At 41.0% G+C, this 19,962-nt stretch overlaps 1 protein-coding gene across 4 annotated transcripts in view; it reads left to right on the top strand.

Moving 5' to 3' along the window:
• The window catches only part of rabep1 (rabaptin, RAB GTPase binding effector protein 1), a 148,503-nt gene that overhangs the window by 73,720 nt on the left and 54,821 nt on the right, over positions 1-19,962 (top strand). For 3 of the 4 annotated variants that reach the window (XM_087977568.1, XM_043718846.2, XM_043718843.2), the window contains 5 exons: positions 3,128-3,263; positions 6,937-7,115; positions 7,232-7,369; positions 9,057-9,515; positions 14,205-14,309. In XM_087977568.1, the coding sequence (XP_087833694.1) occupies positions 3,128-3,263; positions 6,937-7,115; positions 7,232-7,369; positions 9,057-9,515; positions 14,205-14,309 (1,017 nt within the window). Of the gene's footprint in view, positions 1-3,124; positions 3,264-6,936; positions 7,116-7,231; positions 7,370-9,056; positions 9,516-14,204; positions 14,310-19,962 lie in introns of all 4 variants that reach the window. The other variant, XM_043718845.2, reaches the window with a different exon arrangement.

The raw sequence follows: 19,962 nt of genomic DNA, 5'->3' as shown, positions 1-19,962 counted from the left end.
TCCTAGCGGTCAGTATGTGACATATGTCGTCTCCTCTTTCTTGCCCAGAGCCTCAATGCCTCTCATCATACAGCATTCCCTATTCCTATTAGCGTTACCCTTCACACCAACAGGAACATATTGTCTCTAAACTCTTGTTGTCTCATTTTTGAAGTCCCCTGCTTCCCAAACGTCCCTTTACCTATGAATAGCCTCTCCCAATCAATTTTTGAAAGTTCTTACCTAATACAATCAAAATTGGCCTTACTCCAGTTTAGAACTTCAATTTTACAATCGGGTCTACTCTTTTCCATAAAAATTTTAAACTAATATAATTATGATCACTGGCCCTAGAGTACCCCTTCACTCACACCTCAGTCACTTGTCCTACCTTATTTCCCAAGACAAGGTCAAGTTTTGCTTCTTCTCTACTAGGTACATCCATGTACTGAATAAGAAAAAGAAAGTTTTCTTTGTGCACACTTAACAAATTCCTCTCCATCTGAGCCCCATTCCCAGTCTATGTTTGGAAAGTTAAAATCCCCTACCATTACAACCGTATTATACTTAGATATCTGAGCACCCCTTACAGATTTGCTTCTCCATTTCCTGCTGATTATTGTATAATCTCAATAAGATGATCATCCCTTTCCTATTTTTCAGTTCCACTCTTTTTCAGAGGAACCTCAATTATCCGCCATTCAATTATCCGAATTTCAGATTATCCGGCAAAATTGCAAGGTCCCAGAGCTTGTAGAAACTAAATTACCCGGCATTCGATTAGCCGAATGAAATACTCCCGCCTGTGGCTTTTGGATAATAGAGGTTCCTCTGTAAATTCACTGCATGTTCTCCCAGGAATATCTTCCCTCAGTGCAGCGGTAATGTTATCCTGAACCAAAAATGCCATTCCCCTCCTCTCTTGCCCCCTTTTTCGATTCTTCCTATAGATCTATACTCTGAAACATCAGAGCTGTCAGTTCTGCCCCTCCTTCAGTCACGTTTCTGTAATAGCTATGTCCTATGTTCCCATCGATGCCCTGAGTTAACTTGCCTTATCTGTCAGGCCTCTTGCACTGAAATAAATCCAGTTTAATTTATCAATCTTTCCTTGTTCTCTGCCTTGCTCTTGCCTGCCATGACTATTTAACTTGCTCCCCCTTCTCCACTTATGAACCTCAGACTTAGCTCTGTGGGTCCCATCCTACCCCAACCCATCCCATCCCTCTTAATAGTTTAAAGACTCCTGAGTCACACTAGCAAATCTCCCCACAAGGATATTGGTCCCCTTCCAATGAAGGTGCAACTCATTCTTCTTATACAGGTCACTTCTACCAGAAGAGATCCCAATGATCCAAAAATGTGAATCCCTGCTCTGTGTGCCAGCTCCTCAGCCACACATTCATCTGCCCTATCCTCCTATTTCTACTCTCTCAAGCATATGGTACCGGGAGTATTTCTGATATTTCCTCAAGGACCTACTTTCTAATCTCCTTAATTTCCTATATTCTGTCTGCAGAATTTTATGTTGACTGTGTTTGATTATCTTCTAGTTTTCTATTTTTTATCATAGCTTATTTAATACTAGCATCTTCAATTTTCCTATGACTGATGTTAAGCTCACTTGCCTGTAGTTTCCTGCTTTCTGCCTGCCTCTTTGAATAAGGGTGTTAACATTTGCTATTGTTCAGTCTAATAAGATCTTTCCTGCGTCAAGTGAATTTCAGAAAATTAAAACCAACTGGCTGCTGCTTTTAATAACCACCAGATTCTTCATAGAGATGTACATCACGCAAATAGACCTTTTGGTCCAACTCGTCCATGCCGACCAGATATCCTAATCTAATCTAGTCCCATTTGCCAGCACTTGGCCCATATTCCTCTCAACCTTTCCTATTCATATACGCGTCCAGATGGCTTTTAAATGTTGTAATTGTACCAGCCTCCACTACTTCCTCTGGTAGCTCATTCTATACACACACCACTCTGCGTGAAAAGGTTACCCCTTAGGTCCCTTTTAAATTTTTTCCCTCTCATCTTATACCTGTGCCCTGTAGTTCTGGACTCCCCCACCCCAGGGAAAAGACATTATCTATTTACCCTACCTATGCCCTTCATGATTTTATAAACCTCTACCCAGAAACCTGTCAGCCCACACCTCCAACAATTTGGAGTTCCATGGTGATTGCAATTTTCTTGAGTTCCTCCCTCCATTCCTTACAGTTGACACAGAAGACCTAGTAGGAGGTAGCAATAATTCTTTATGTAGCAAATTCTTATGATCTGAATTCACTGCCAAAAGGATGGTGGAAGCATAAGGGTGGCATGATGGCACAGTGGTTAGCACTGCTGTCTCACAGTGCCAGAGATCTGGGTTCAATTCCCACCTCAGGCAACTGTCTGTGTGGAGTTTGCACATTCTCCCCGTGTCTGCGTGGGTTTCCTCCGGGTGCTCCGGTTTCCTCCCACAGTCCAAAAATGTGCAGGTCAGGTGAATTGGCCATGCTAAATTGCCTGTAGTGTTAGGTGAAGGGGTAAATGTAGGGGACTGGGTCTGGGTGGGTTGCTCTTCGGAGGGTTGGTGTGGACTTGTTGGGCCGAAGGGCCTGTTTCCACACTGTAAGTAATCTAAATCTAAATCAGCAGTTTTCAAAAGGGACAGATGCTTGAGAATAATAGCTCAGCTCGGGGATGAACAGAGGAGTGGGAAGGACTTTCAAAGAGTGAACACAAGTAAATGGACTCAATGGCCTTTTTCTGTGCCACATTCTTCAATGAGAAATGTTGATTTTGTTGCACACATTGCTCATTATTCCCTGTTTCATGTATCTATTTTTCTCTCCACCCCCCTCAAGTTGATTTGCAAGTATCTTCATAACATTCATTAGATTACATTAATTAAAAACAGTTTTAAACTTAACTAAAATGTTCCTTAGTTGAACTGTTTCCAAAATATACAGGTGTGTTTTAAATAGATGGGAAATATACAGTGACGCAGATTAAACTTTGTAATAGTGTGAGAATAAGGAGGTTTGTTTCACCAGGTAAACGGAAAAGAATTAAACTCATTCAAAAATGACAAAGGAATGTCAAAATGAATGTTGTCACTGTTGTACAAAGAGACTGAGATGCCCCATGTGCTTAGCAGGTTAAGGAGCTGAATCATTATCTAGAAACTGAGAAGTCCTGTAGGACAGACCTGGAAATGTACGTTGCTGTCCTCAACACTCAGAAAAGTGTTCTGCAGGAAGATGCTGAGAAGCTGCGTAAAGAACTGCATGAAGGTAATTGAAAGAAGAGAACTAATAATTTAAGCTATAAGGTGTTAAACGGAAAACGTGTCACTGGGATTAGAATAAAGCTTCAGATCAAACTTGAGAAAGCAATTCCTGAATTCAAAAGAACACTTCCCCCATAGCTGTAATTTTATTTTGAAGTTCTTATTTATTTGAATAATGCTTCCATCCCCAATAACTCCCCCTCTATTCAACCAAATCCCAAAATTTGACCGTGGACTAAGCCATTCCCAAAACTTTGTCAATCTTCTCCTTAATTTGTAATAATAATAAAACTGTCTTGAAATAACTCATCTGCAGGGATATAAGAGAATAAGGCAATAGGCCTTAATGCTTTCTCCAACTGCTAGCTTTGAGAAGCACACCGGTTGACATTGCAGACCCAAGTCATATGTGCATGTTAATCAGGACCCAGAAGTATGACATTCAACCCTTCTAACCTACTCTCTGTTTAATAAAATCATGGCTGATCTGTATGTGTTCTGAATTCCATATTCCCATCTGTCCTGGTAACATTTGATTCCTTTGCCTAATGAGCATCCATTTGTCATTGCTGTACTAATGTCCAATAACACTGTAATCGCTTTGGGACAGAGAGTTCCAAAGTTGTACAGCTCTCTGAGAGAAAACAATCCCTCCTATCTGTCCTAAAAGAGCTAATTTTAAAACACCCCTAAGTTTAAAACTTGTCTCCTTTAATTTTCACCTCCAAGAGCAAGCATCCTTTCCACAATCACCTTGCTAAGGCCATTCAGCGTCTTATAAACGTCAATTAAATCACCTCTTGCTTTAGAAAAAAAACAAACTCAGCCTGTTCAGACATCCTTCATAAGACAGCCATTCCCAGAACATACTGCCTCAAGGTATTGCTGGTCTCAGTCTTTGTGTAAAGACCTTTCTCTATTTGTAATAGAAAGTTTTTCCATGTCATTCATTCTAAGTTAGAATCTTAAGTCTAGTGCTTCAACACTGTAACTGTTAGATTAGTTGACTTGAGATGGCTGATCTTCTATTTCAGCACCATTTTCCTGCACAATCCTCATAGCCCTTAATAGTCTTAATATGTAAACATCTATCAATACCAGTTTTGATCACAAAGCCTCCACAGACCACTGAGGCAGAGAATTCCAGCAATTCACAGTCTCTCAGTGAAGAAATTCTTCCTTACCTCATTCTGAAATGGCCTGCCACTTGCGATAATACTGTGCCCACCCCCCCCCCCCCGCTCCATTTGCACCCACTCACATACTTCCTGCATCTATCCTATCAATCTTTAAGAACTTTGAATGTTGTAAGAAAACAGCTCTCACTCTTCTAAACTGCAGAGAATATAGGCCTAGTCTATTTAATATTTCTTCATAGGTCACTTCCTCTGTGGCAGCAATTAGTTTGATGAACCTTTGTTGCACTCCTCCTCCTTTGGCAAATATATCTTTTTTGGGGGTAAAAATACCAAAGCTGCACATTGTACTCCAAACAGTGTATAATGGCAGTAAGACACTGTCACTTATCTGACTAAATTAAGCCCACCAGATCATTTGCCACCTTATTCGTTTTAGCGAGTTTTGAGAAGATTTTTAGCTCAGGTTGAGTTCTGGATGTAGGTTTGCTCGCTGAGCTGGAAGGTTCATTTCCAAACGTTTCGTCACCCTACTTGGTAACATCTTCAGTGGGCCTCTGGGCGAAGCACTGCTGATGATTCCTGATTTCTATTTATTGTTTGGATTTCTTTGGGTTGGTGATGTCATTTCCTGTGGTGATCACCACATCACCACAGGACATGACATCACCAACCCAAAGAAGCCCAAACATATAAATAGAAAACAGGAATCATCAGCAGTGCTTTGCCCGGAGGCCCACTAAAGATGTTACCAAGTAGGGTGATGAAACGTCTGGAAATGAACCTTCCAGCTCAGCGAGTAAGTCTACATCCAGAACCTTATTCGTTTGCTGTATCTGCATGTTAACTTTTAGTGAGTCACGATTGAGGGCACCTGAAGTTCAAACCGCAGCATCTAACTGTTTAAGAAACAATTGGTATTTCTGTCTTTTGCTTCTAAAATTGAAATCCTTTTATCTCTCTACAATGTGTTCCATCTGTCAAATTCTGCCTACTCATTTAGCCTATTTTCAAATCCCCTTGAAGTATCTTTGCACTCTCCTCACAACTCTGCATCCACCTAGTTTGAGTCATCTTTGAATATGGAAATAACTTTTTGAGATATATTTACGTAGATCCGCAACTGCACCTTTGGTCATCACCTACTTCTCATCTATATGCAGCCTTGGTGAAATCATCTGAAAACACAATGTCAAGCTCAACATGAACGGTGACCATACCTAAATCTACTTCGCCATCATCAATTCCCTCTCCCCCTGCATTGCTTTAAATTTGTCACACTACTTGTCCAACATTCAGTATTAGATGAACAGAGATTTCCTGTAACCAAATATTGTGGAGATCAAAGTCATCGTTTTCAGTTCCCACTGTAGTATCTATTTCTTAGTTATCAACTTCAACTCTTCCTCCAATAAATAACTGAGACTGAACAAGATTAGCTTGGTGTCTATTTAAACCCAAGCTGAGCGTTTGGTTACGTACCTAATCATCTCACAGAAACTGTCCTCTTCCACTTCAGTAGCTTTGCTCTGACTCTACAGCTGCCATGCCTGTAAAGTATTTAAATAACTTAACACTCTCTAACTGCAAGTTCTGTAAGTTTTTGAAAGCTCGTAGGGGAGTTTTTTAAATGCATGGTTGCTTTTAAATCTTGCGTAGTGTTATATGCATGTTAACGTAACAAGGCTAATTTGTGTGTGGCCTGCATGCTAACTTGCAAATTGCTGTGCATGTCTCCAGTTTAGGAGGGAACATTCTTCTCTGGCTGGCCTTCAATTTCGCACATTTTCTAAATTTGGGATCATTTATAACTGGCATCAAAGTCTTAATTTGTAATCTTGTTCACTTGTCATACCCTGTGCTTCTGGAATATAGTTTAAAAATCACACAACAACCAAGTTATAGTCCAACATGTTTATTTGGAAGTACAAGCTTTCGGAGCGCTGCTCTGGCGTTGTGTGATTTTTAAAAACCTTTGTCCACCCCAGTCCAACACCAGCACCTCCACATCCTGAAATATAGTGATTCCCTATCTGCAAATTCCTCTTTTAAAATTCACCTCTTAATTTCAAAATCTTCTGTAGCCTTGCCCCTCTCAATCTATGTATTCTGCTCCCAACTACACAACTCTTTCGTGATCTTAGTGCATCTCCAATTCTGAAAATCTGAGCATGATCAATTTTGAACACCTGAAAGCTAGGAATCTGCTATCAGCTACATAGGCTCTAAGCTCTGGAGCGACCTCCTTGAACTTATTCATTTCTCTTTCCTTCTTTAAGATGTTCCTTTTAAAATTTGCCTTTGCGACCAAGCATTTGGTCATCTGCCTTCTCTCACTTTAAGGGACTTGAGATCAAAATTTGTTTGATAATGCTCCTGTGCAGCAGCTTGAAATATTCTGCTATGTTAAAGGCACTATATAAATGCTGAAAGTTGTCATTGTTAAAATTTAGCCTAATTCAAGTGGTGACATTTGGCTTGTTTCTGAAAGTTATTGGAAGCTGGTAGTTCACTGAGTTTTTCTTTAAATGTTTCCTTCAGTATGTCATCGTTTGGAGCAAGAGAGACAGCAGTACAACCAGCTGAAACATACATGGCAGCGTGCCAATGACCAATTCCTTGAGTCCCAGCGGCTTCTGATGAGGGATATGCAGCGCATGGAGAACGTTCTCACTTCAGAGCAGCTTCGACAGGTTGAAGAACTGAAAAACAAGGAGCAAGTATGAAAGGCTTTAAATCTATATTTTAATATTCGCCTGAATAGCAGAAGGGATAAATCTGACTGGCTGCATTGCTAAAAGCATCTCATGTTCTGAAGTAAATATTCCTGTTTCAGGCAGAAGATGAACAGCAGAACCTCAAAAAAGCCAAGGAGAGTAAACAGCCAGAGATTGAGGAAGAAGGCTCCATAATGAGCTCCCAGTCACATGTAGAATCTCCTGCAAAATCTCTCAGCGTGTTAGATGTTGAAGAGGTTAGTTCTCTAACAGTTCAACAGCGATGGTTCTAAAACATTTTTGTGTATTTCTTGTTGATTCTGCAAATTCCCATAGCTGTTATTGAAGGTGAATGGCAGCTTCTACAATGTCTCAGTATGGGAGTGCACCATTTGGTAAGAAGGGAATTTACAAAGTGGAGTGAGGCTGCAGTTCAGTCTCTGTTATGTCTCGAGGTAGCTCAGGCTAGCTGGAGTACTAAAATCAGACTCCGCCTTCTCAACGTAGGACAGTAAATGTATCTGACTTTCTGGTCATTGTGCAAAGTTCTTGATCAATGTCCACTGAGAAGCTATTTGTGGATATTTGCTGAGGGTAAAATTGGGTACTGACTATAATAACTCCTATGGCCTAACAGTTTTGTTTGCAGTTCATAGAATCAAGACAAATCAAAAATTGCTGGAAAAACTCAGCAGGTCTGACAGCACCTATAGAAAGAAAGCAGGGACTCTTTTGCGGAACTGATAGTGGCTAGGAAAAGGTTGGTACATGCTAGAGAAGTGATAAGGAGAAACAGTAAATGATAAATAGGGATAGAACCCAGAGAGAAAAGCAGTCGGGCCCCCTCCCATTCCCCTAGCTCTACAATTTATTTTATTATACCTTTACTTAATTACATTTTGAAAGCCTTGATTGAAGCTGCTCTTCCATGATCCCAGGAAATGCATTCCAGTTTACGACCACTTGCATAAAAAAGTTTTTCCTCATGTTACCTTTAGTTCTTTGGTCAATCACTAAATTTGTGTTCTTTGGATCTTGACTCTTGTGTCAGTGGGATAATTTTTTTTTAAGATTAGATTAGATTCCCTACAGTATGGAAACATACCCTTCAGCCCAACAAGTCCACACCAATTCCTTTATATCTATTCCATCTAAAATTGTCATAATTTTGAGGACCTCTATCAGTGTTCCTCACTATCATGTCTGTTCTAAGCAGAACAACCCCAGCTTCTCCAGTCTACCCTTGTAACTAACGTCCCTCAACCCTTGTAACCAATTAGAACCTTTTTACACCCTTTTAATGGCAGCACAGTGGGCTTGCACAATAGCTCATTGGTTAGTACTGCTGCCTCACAGCGCCAGAGACCCCAAGTTCAATTCCAGCATTGGGCGACTGTATATGTGAAGGTTGCACATTCTCCCTATGTCTGCATAGGTTTCCTCCCACAGACCAAAGATGTGCAAGTTAGGTTGGTTGGCTGTGCTGAATTGCCTGTATCGTCCAAGAATATGTAAGTTAGGTGGATTAGCCATGGGAGGTGCAGGGTTATCGGGGGGGTAGTGGATCTGGGTGCGATGCTCTTTGGAGAGTTGATGTGGACTTACTGGAGAAAATGGTCTGTTTCCACATTGTCGGGATTCTATGATTTTTGAAGCCTTCGCTCCTTCCTGAAACCTGGTGTATGGATTTGGGCACAATGCTGTAATTGAGGCCAATTGAGGCTCTGAGAGTAATGCACTCCCTCAATACTGCACTGTAATAGCAATCTGACTTGTGTGCCCAACTCTCAATCTTTTGCCTCCCGAGTGACTGCAGACATTGTGTGCCAGACTGATATTGTAAGAGCAAAAATAAGATGCTGTGGGAAATGCTATTTGTGTCACTTGGAAACAATACAGTTTGCCATTTGGCATTTCAAATGAATTTTGTGCTTTCTTTTCCAGATTTGTGGAAATAGTATACATGGTTCTGTGCATTCCTTGGATTCTGATTTGTCAACATCAGTGGCAGTTTCTGCTATTAAACAGGAGGGTGAGCTGTTCCGAGAGAGCTTAAGAAGGGTGCAGTCCACTGATAGTCTAGGCACCTCGAGTTCCTTGCAATCAAAGAGCTTGGGTTGTGGACACAAGGCAAAATCAGCAGGAAATCTGGATGAATCAGACTTTGGACCATTGGTTGGAGCAGACTCTGTTTCTGAGAACTTTGATACAGTCTCGGTTGGCTCTTTCCAGATGTCTGGTTCTTTCATACTGACAAAAGATCAAGAAAAAGCCATCAAAGCACTCACACCGGAGCAAGAGGAGACTGCTTCTCTTTTGTCGAGTCTTACGCAGGTAGTGGATACTGCTCCTAGTGGGTACAGAATGGTCAGTGAGAAAGAATGGAATTTGTTACAACAGGAGGTGAGTACTTTAAACACTAAACTTTTAACTTCAAACATTCAGGTGGCCTCATGTGCAGCTTACATCCTGTTGCAATTTGTTTGCAATGTCTTTTAAACACTTTAAGCTAAACTTATTCATGTGTTTCCTTGAATGTATATGCTACTAAAAAGATTGCAAATTTCAGGTCAAAGCTTTAGTGTGTAAACTCTTCTAAGTGATGATTGTTGCATTGGCGCTTGCTGTTTTACCTTTCTTCCAACAAATTAATCTCATGGATAAAGAAGAGTGTTTCAGAATTGATCCTTGCTTCCTGCAAATTGATCCAAGTAGCCATGTGTGAAGGAATGGAATAGCCCTAGAATTAGGTAATAACCCATTTTACACTGGACTTTGGCTACCATGTCTTCTGATTACTCGCAAATATATTTGCAAATGAAATATATACAGAAAAGCAGCAGGCCCATGCCATGTAATTTGTAATACAATGTTTATCCTGCATAGTTGGAACTACCTGACTTAAAAACATGTAAGCAATGATCCCCTCTGGCACTACAGCTGGAAGTAGTCACTGAACACCTACCTCTTTCCCAGTTTAATCCAGTTTTGTTTTGAGATTCGAAAAGCAGATTTCCTCTTAACAGTTGATTTTTTTTTGTAAAAGGCAGATTATGGTTTTGACACAATTATGGCATTTCTTTGCAATTAGTGATAATTCACATCAATACTTTGAAGTTATGATGGAATTTTTTGATGTAGTTAATTTTTGAAAACTGTAGCTACCATCTGGGTCAAAAGATGTGCTCAGTAATTTTTGGATATCTATAGATTGTTCTACATGTTATTTATTTGATCATAAAGGTAGAATAAAAATTGCACTTAGCAAATTTTTAAAAGTTGTTTTGTTTATAAGAATTTTATTTTCCAGTTGAAAGCTTAGTGAAGGTGCTATTAATTATTACAAGCCTTATCATTAGATATCCTGTCATATATAAAAAGATGTAATGAAAATTAGATGGAAACTAACCTAAATGTGCTAAGAATTAATGCAGTTAATTAAATTGGATGTAGATTTAAATATATTATGCAAACAATATGAAACTGATACATAACCAGCAAACAATGATGAGTGATTATATACAATGGTTGAAATTTCCAATACAATAGCTTGTATTGTATTTGAGTTATAATTTTTATTTCTGTTTCTGTCCATGACATCTTCTAATTCAGCCTTCTGAAATGTACCTAACTCTCTCGCTTGGGATGTAAGTCCGATCTTTTCTTTTAATTCACTCACTGGATGTGAATATTGAGTCACCTGTACCGATGTAAATATTGAGTCACAATTAATTAGAATGGACAGCTTTGAGGTATGTAAGGGAAGAGGTGTTGGAAATTCTGGAAAGGGTGAAAATAGATAAGTCCCCTGGGCCTGATGGCGTTTATCCTAGGATTCTCTGGGAAGCAAGGGAGGAGATTGCAGAGCCATTGGCCTTTATTTTTATGTCCTCGTTGTCTACAAGAATAGTGCCAGTAGACTGGAGGATAGCAAATGTGGTTCCCTTGTTCAAGAAGGGGAGTAGGGATAACCCTAGTAACTATAGGCCAGTGAGTCTCACTTCTGTTGTGGGCAAAGTCTTAGAGAGAATTGTAAGGGGTAGGATTTATGAACATCTGGATAGGAATAATGTGATCAAGGATAGTCAGCATGGTTTTGTGAAGGGCAGGTCATGCCTCACAAACCTTATTGAATTCTTTGAGAAGGTGACTAAGGAGGTAGACGAGGGGAAAGCAGTAGATGTGGTGTATATGGATTTTAGTAAGGCATTTGATAAGGTTCCCCATGGTAGGCTACTGCAAAAAATACGGAGGTATGGCATTGAGGGTGAGTTGGAGGTTTGGATTAGGAATTGGCTGGCTGGAAGAAGACAGAGGGTAGTAGTTGATGGTAAAGGTTCATCTTGGAGTGCCGTTACTAGTGGTGTTCCGCAAGGATCTGTTTTGGGACCATTGCTGTTTCTCATTTTTATAAATGACCTGGAGGAGGGGCTAGAAGGTTGGGTGAGCAAGTTTGCGGATGATACGAAAGTCGGTGGAGTTGTTGACAGTGAGGAAGAATGTGTCAGGTTACAGCGGGATATAGATAAGTTGCAGAGCTGGGCAGAAAGGTGGCAAATGGAGTTCAATGTAGGTAAGTGTGAGGTGGTTCACTTTGGTAAGAGTAACAAAAAGATGGGGTACTGGGCTAATGGTCGGATACTTAGTAGTGTGGATGAGCAGAGGGATCTTGGTGTCCATGTACACAGATCTCCGAAAGTTGCCACCCAGGTAAATAGTGCGGTGAAGAAGGCATATGGCATACTGGCTTTTATTAGTAGAAGGTTTGAGTTCCGGAGCCCTGAGGTCATGTTGCAGTTGTATAAGACTCTGGTGGGGCCGCATCTGGAGTATTGTGTGCAGTTTTGGTCGCCATACTAGAGGAAGGATGTAGAGGCACTGGAACGGGTGCAGAGGAGGTTTACCAGGATGCTGCCTGGTATGGTAGGAAGATTGTATGAGGAAAGGCTGAGGCACTTGGGGCTGTTTTCATTGGAGAAAAGAAGGTTTAGGGGTGATTTGATAGAGGTGTACAAGATGATTAGGGGTTTAGATAGGGTTGACCATGGATGACCTTTTTCCACGTATGGAGTCAGCTATTACGAGGGGGCATAGCTTTAAATTAAGGGGTGGTAGGTATAGGACAGATGTTAGGGGTAGATTCTTTACTAAGCGAGTCGTGAGTTCATGGAATGCTCTGCCAGTAGCAGTGGTGGACTCTCCCTCTTTATGGGCATTTAAACGGGCATTGGATAGGCATATGGAGGATAGTGAGCTAGTGTAGGTTAGGTGGGCTTGGATCGGTGCAACATCGAGGGCCAAAGGGCCTGTACTGCGCTGTATTTTTCTATGTTCTATGGATGTGGGCATCTCTGGCTAGACCAGCATTTATTGCCCATCCCTAATTACCCGCAAGGCAGTTGAGAGTCAACCAGATTGCTGTGGGTCTGAAGTTGAATGTAAGTCAGGCCAGGTAAGGATGACAGATTTCCTTCCCTAAAGGTCATTAATGAACCAGATGAGATTTTTCCAACAATCATCATCAGACTCTCAATTTCAGATTCTTTATTGAATTCAAGTTTGACCATCTCTGCCATGGTGGAATTTGAACCAAGGTCCTCAGAACATTACCTGGGTCCCTAGGTTAATAGGTCTAACTATGGAGTGCAGGTTCATAGTTCCTTAAAAGTGGAGTCCCAGGTAGACAGAATAATTTGGTATGCTTGCCTTTATTGGTCATTCATTGAGTAAAGAGTTGGAAGGTCATGTTGCAGTTGTACAAGATATTGGTTAGGCTACAGTTAGAATACTGCATTCAGTTCTGGTCCCCCTGCTATAGGAAGGATGTTGTGAAACTTGAAAGGTTTCGGAAAGGATTTGGAAGGATATTGCCAGGATGGAGGGTTTGAGCTACAGAGAGAGGTTGAAAAGGCTAGGGCTATGTTCCGTGGAGTGTTGGAGCCTGAGGGAGTGACCTTATAGAGCTTTATAAAATCATGAGGGATCTGGATAGGGTAAATAGACAAGGTCTTGTCCCCGGGGTGGTGGAGTGCAAAACTAGAGGGAATAGGTTTAAGATGAGGGGGAAAAATCTAAAAGGGACATAAGGGGCAACTTTCTCATTCAGAGGGTGATGCGTGTATGGGATGAGCTACCAGAGGAAGTGTTGGAGGCTGGTACAGTTACAACATTTAAAAGGCATCTGGATAGCCACATGAATAGGAAGGGTTTGAGGGATAAGAGCCAATTGCTGACAAATGGGACTAGATTAATTAAGGTTATCTGGTCGGCAGAGATGAGTTGGATTGAAGGATCTGTTTCCATGCTGTACATCTCTATTACTCTCATACAACTGGGCCATTACCTCACCACCGCGTCAAGATGATGCAGTTGTAAATGTTTGTAGATTACACTTGATAGTTGGCTTATGTTGTCACTCAATCAACTTGGCTTTATCTTACCCTTCCTCACACCTATTTCTCACCCCTTATTTAATCCCCAAAACTAAACCTTTGGGACAGGAGAAAGTTTTTGTACCTGAACTGTGCTGTTTGTATTCCTACTCAGTTAGTTGACTTGAGGTCAATTTTGATCCTATTAAAGGATAACTCCTAATTTGCTTTTTGTATAAGCTAAATGAGCTGTTTGAAGGGTTAAGAGTTGTGCTGCATGCGTTTTCTGAACTCACGATTAATAATGCAGCAGGTTGGAACTCCAGCCAGGTAAGGAAGCAGCATTAGTGTCAGTGAGTTACTGACCTCTGGAGTGCAGCTTTGAAGAAATGGTAGCCAAGTGCTGCCCAAGGCAGAGACAACTGATAACAACAAAGAATTATTGCCTTGTGCCATTTTTGGAGATATCTCATTAGCAGTTTCCAGTGCTCTGATAGAAAGACTAGCACCTTGTTGCTCTGTTACCTGAGATATGGGAGATGATAATCATAAGGACACATGGAAAAAGGAATTAAAAATACTTCTTTCTCCAAGGTGAATCCACCTTTCTGAATGGGAATGAGTATTTTTGCATTTGTTGTAATGATTCAGTTCAGCCTGTATTTATACTGTATATGCTAATTGCCATCTGCCCACTTTTCACTGTGCTATGTCCCTGCAGGTACAGAATGCTGGAAACAAGCTGGGCCGCCGCTGTGACATGTGTTCAAATTATGAGAAGCAGCTCCAAGGAATCCAAGTACAGGAGGCTGAGACCCGGGACCAGGTGAGATGGACTGTTGTGAGGGATTACTTCTCTGCAAAATGAACTAATCTCCTGCTGCGTTTCTGCGCTTAATCCAATAAGAAATGTCCCGATATTGTATAACTGACCATCCTTTGATTCTCATTCCTGACGGAATCATTAGAATCTTTGTTCCAGGCATTAGGAGCAGTATTTCATCTGCAGTTTAGTCAGAAGTGGTGATTAATTTCCTTTGCCCTCTTGAGATAAATCTTAGAAAGGATATAATATTGGTTTCAAACTTCTTGTTTTTATCTTTTGCAAATCATATGGCATAAAATCTTTCACCTTAATTTTATTTCTCTTGGAATACTTTTTACTGAAGGGAGAGTCTACGCCAGTTTTCTTCTATCTGATCACATTCTATTTATCCAATAATAAGCTAGTATCGTCCTGACTTGGAACTATATCACTGTTCCTTCAACAGCTTTGTGTCAAAATCCTGGAACACCCTCCCTAAAAGCATTGTGGGTGTTGCTACTCTTGAAGGACTCAGGCAATTCGTGAAGACAACTCACTGACTCTGAAGGTCAATTGGGAATAGGCAATGCAGCCATATTCTAGATTAGAGTGGTGCTGGAAAAGCACAGCAGTTCAGGCAGCATCCTCTAATCGAGAATCTGGTTTCCAGCATCTGCAGCCCTCGTTTTTACCTAATGCAGCCATATTTCATGAACAAATTTTAGGAAGGTCAAAATAGTTGACAACAAAATAAAAATTCTTAAGTTTCATCCCAATTACTTTCCTGCTGTGTTCCACTCAACCTGGAATGCACAAACCTCACTTTACCGCAACTTCATGATTGGAATCAGCCTTTTGTCATACATGCAATCCCACCCTAACTCAGTTCTGGAGATCTGATATATATTGTCACTATATTAAGAACGAATCTTCTTCATTGTCTTTGTTATTTCCAGCCTGAGCAATTCCGGTATTCTCCTGACCACCACCTTATCTTACTCTTCATACATCTAAACTTGTCTGAAAACTAAATTACCTAACACATACCAAGTCCCATCACACCTCTGGTTACTGGCCTACATTGGCTCTCCAGCAACACCTAGATTTTATAATTCTCATGCTGATTTTCAGGTGAGTCCATGATGTTGCTCCTCCCTGACTATGGAACCCCATCCATCCCTATAAGTCTGAGGGCTCTGCATTGCTCTCCTTGTGCATTTTCACTTCCTTCACCCACCAATGGCAACTGTGTATGCCCTAAGCTCTAGATTTCCCTCTGTAAACCTCTCGGCTTTTCCTCCTGTATGGTTCTGCGAAAATCTTTGGCCCTGTCCTGCTTAACCACCACATTTGGCTCAATGTCAAATGTTGTCTAATAATACTGTTGTGAAGAAGCACAGGCATATTTTGCTATAATGCAACCATGTGCAAATGAGAGAAACAGCTGGAGTGTTGTAATGGCCTCAGTCCCACCTGTTGGTTAAGGAGGTGAAAATTACCAGTGCTTGAGTTGGTAAAAAGGAAAGTTTACCCGGTACTAGTTAACAATAATTCTTTTGACACAAGCATAAATATTTTTGTGTGAGTTTGTCTTCAACTAGGAGTTTTACCTAATGTGGCAAGGTTTATGTTAACTCTCATAATAAATTGAAGGATTCAATAATGAGAGACCAAGCTTTTAAGGCGAGAGGTGAAAAGTTTAAGAGGGATACACGCAGCAAGTACTTTAAACCGAGGGGTGGGTGTCTAGAACGTGTTGCAGCAGAGATAATAGAGGCAGGCTCGGTAGATTCACTTAAGGTGCACCTGGGCAGATGCATGAGTAGGTGGGGAGCAGAGGGATACTGATCTTTAGGAATTGGGCGACAGGTTTAGACAGTGGATTTGGATTGGCTCAGGCTTGGAGGGCAGAAGGGCCCTCCAACAGGAAGAGAAATTGACAGGGGAAAGACCTGATTGAAAGGAGAATCAAAAAATTAAATTTAAAATTGCCTCACTACATCATTAATGGCTCACATTTCATAGCAACACATTTAATGTAATAAAACATGTTTAAGTTTGTCAGAGCATTTTAAAACAAACTCTGGCATCAAGCTACCTACATAAGCCACATGAGTGTGGCTGACCAAACATTTGCTCAGAGGTAAGTTTTATAACTTGTCTTAAAGCAGAAATAGAGGCTAATGGAGGAAATTTTAGAAGCATGGATGCTCATGATGATGATTGAATTCAGAAATGCCAAGGATTCAGAGTTGAAGGAGTGCAGATACCTTAGAAGGTTGCAGGGATGTCGAAGCTTGGAGCTAGGGAAAGGTGAGGCTGCGAAGTGATTCGGGCACACAAATGAGAAGTTTAAAGTTGAGGAGTTGCTTAATCGGGAACCAGCCCAGAGGTAGTGAATGACTTTGATTTGCTGCAAGTTAGGGTACAGGTCAGTTAATGGAGGGTAGAATATGAAGACTAAGTAGGAATGCTTTAGGATAGAATCCTCTTGCTAATGGCATTGTAGGTCTCCCTACAGCACGTTGATGATGGTGGTTCAAGAAGGCAGCTCACCAACACCTTCTCATTGGCAATTAGGGATGAATAGTAATGCTTGCTTCTCCGGAGTGAATAAAAAGAAGTCAAGTCTGGAAATAACAAAGGTATGGCCAAGGACTTCAGCAGCCGGTAATTTGAGTTGGACAATGTTTACAGAGATGGAAACATACTGTCCTAGTTCAAGGTTTGTGGTCATTATCTCATCTCAGTTAACTCTGACACCAGGCAATTGTCTCAGGCAATTATCAGGGAGAGGGAAGGATTCAGTGGTTAGGAAATGGAGTGGGTGACCTCCAAGAATAGTTTATTGTGTGCTGGAGTGAAAATCCACAGTTTCAGTTCTCTTTCTGGGCATCAAAAGCTGAATTTCATGTTCAGGTTATTAATCGCATCATTACAGGCTGCATTGAAAGCAGCAGAGACAGCCATTTTTCCGTCGTGCCATATTAGTTCTCTGTAGGAGCAATATGTGAAATAGCTGTGATGAGATTCATTCATATTTACAGTGCAAATGTAGCAATATCCTCTTAAGCAGGTTAGTGGTGAGCTCCTGTTTTTGGCAGGCTAACACAGAAACTGTTCAAACAACCAGCTTTGAAGGTGATTTGTAAAATGTAACATATTTATTCCTTGCTACAGAATGCTGAATTTTCTTCCACACCGATAATGATAGGTGCTGTAATTAGTTCAACAATTTTAGCCAGTAAAAATTTAAACTCTGTACCTTTAGTATAATTCTTTACATTGCAACTTCTTTTGTCCAAATTTGCAGTGAAAGTTGCATATGCAAACATGTGACTGTTCAGTCACTTCAAGTGACAGTTTACTGGATCTCAGATTTGTTGCAGCACAGAAGGTAGGTATTTGGCCTTGTGTCAGTGCTGGCTTAGAGTCAGCAGTACATCAAAGCCATTACCCAGTGTACTGCTGTACATTCTTCCTTTTTAGATAATAATCTAATTCCCTCTTGAGTGCCTTGACTGAACCTGCTGCCTTCGCACTCACAGTACATTCCAGATCTTAACTATTCAGTGCATGGAAAAGTTTCTCCTATTGTTTTTATTGGTTTTTTGCACAGATAATTCATTAGTGATTGCTGGGCCCCTTGCTGAGATATTTGTATCATCGATAATCACAGGTGAGGTGCTGGCAGACTGGAGGTTGGCTAATGTGGTGCCACTGTTTCAGAAGGGTGATGAGGACAAGCCAGGGAACTATAGACCAGTGAGCCTGACGTTGGCGGTGGGCAAGTTGTTGGAGGGAATCCTGAGGGACAGGATGTACATGTATTTGGAAAGGCTTGGACTGATTAGGGAAATCATGCCTCACAAACTTGATTGAGTTTTTTGAAGAAATAACAAAGAGGATTGATGAAGGCAGAATGGTGAACATGATCTATATGGACTTCAGTAAGGCGTTTGACATGGTTCCCCATGGGAGACTGGTTAGCAATGTTAGTTCCCATAGAATACAGGGAGAACTAGCCATTTGGATACAGAACTGGCTCAAAGGTTGTGGTGGAGAGTTGTTTTTCAGACTGGAGGCCTGTGACCAGTGGTGTGCCACAACGATCCGTGCTGGGTCCACTACTTTTTGTCATTTATATAAAAGATTTGGATGTGAGCATAAGAGGTATAGTTAGTAAGTTTACAGATGACACCAAAATTGGAGGTGTAGTGGACAGCGAAGAAGGTTACCTCAAATTACAACAGGATCTTGATCAGATGAGCCAATGGGCTGAGGAGTGGCAGATGGAGTTTAATTTAAATAAATGTGAGGTGTTGCATTTTAGGAAAGCAAATCTTAGCAGGACTTATACACTTAATGGTAAGGTTCAAGGGAGTGTTGCTGATCAAGGAGACCTTGGAGTGCAGGTTCATAGCTCCTCGAAAGTAGAGTCGCAGGTAGATAGGATAGTGAAGAAGGCATTTGGTATGCTTTCCTTTATTGGTCAGAGTATTGAGTACAGGAGTTGGGAGGTCATGTTGGAGCTGTACAGGACATTGGTTAGGCCACTTTTGGAATATTGCGTGCAATTCTGGTCTCCTTCCTATCGGAAGGATGTTGTGAAACTTGAAAGGCTTCAGAAAGGATTTACAAGGATGTTGCCGGGGTTGGAGGATTTGAGCTACAGGGAGAGGTTGAATAGGCCGGGGCTGTTTTCCCTGGAGCGTCGGAGGCTGAGGGGTGACCTTATAGAGGTTTATAAAATCATGAGGGGCATGGATAGGATAAATAGACAAAGTCTCTTCCCTGGAGTGGGGGAGTCCAGAACTAGAGGGCCTGGGTTTAGGGTAAGAGGGGAAAGATATAAAAGAGACCTCAGGGCAACATTTTCACGCAGAGGGTGGTATGTGTATGGAATGAGCTGCCACTTATGGAATGAGCTGCCAGAGGAAGTGGTGGAGGCTAGTACAATTGCAACATTTAAAAAGTATCTGGATGGGTATATGAATAGGAAGGGCTTGGAGCGATATGGGCCAGGTGTTGGCAGGTAGGACTAGATTGGGTTGGGATATCTGGTTGGCATAGACAAGTTGGACCAAAGGGTCTCTTTCCTTGTACATCTCTATGACTCTACGAATCTAGATGGAGTCATTTACAGTGTATATAATAATTAGGACAGAATGGATGACTTCAAAATATGAGTGCAGTTATGTTTCTAGGTTCTTAATGTTGCATTCACGCTGCCATGGAGTCTCAATATTATGCTTTTGTGTGCACATCAGTTGTCACACTTTGGTTCAAAATTACACAGCAATAAATCCGAGTGGAAGAAAGAGAATACAAAATCAAAAGTGACAGGGGAATAAAGGTGTTAATTTTAGCACGACGACTTGAATTTTCTACGGTAATGGCTGTGAAACTGTTCACTGTCCCACTTAAAAAGATTGCAACTTCACAAGACGTGAGTAAATTGGTTTTTGGTAATTTTACTTCTAGTATGATGTAGACGTTCCCAAAGGATACTATGTCCGTTACAATCATAAGTGAACAAGAACGTACATCTAATTGCCATTAATCATGTTGTAAAAACACTACAATATGTTGCACTTATTAAATGACTCAGTTTTTAACTAAAGTTCTAATTTGATAATAACTACTAAACATGTTCACTGACCTTGAAGAACTA

Source organism: Chiloscyllium plagiosum, unplaced genomic scaffold (assembly GCF_037043375.1).
Source record: "Chiloscyllium plagiosum isolate Xiang-an unplaced genomic scaffold, Cpla_swu_hap1 HiC_scaffold_31, whole genome shotgun sequence".
Lineage (NCBI taxonomy): Eukaryota > Metazoa > Chordata > Chondrichthyes > Orectolobiformes > Hemiscylliidae > Chiloscyllium > Chiloscyllium plagiosum.
The sequence above is the reverse complement of the archived record's forward strand: the minus strand, read 5'-3'. Positions and strand labels throughout refer to the sequence as shown.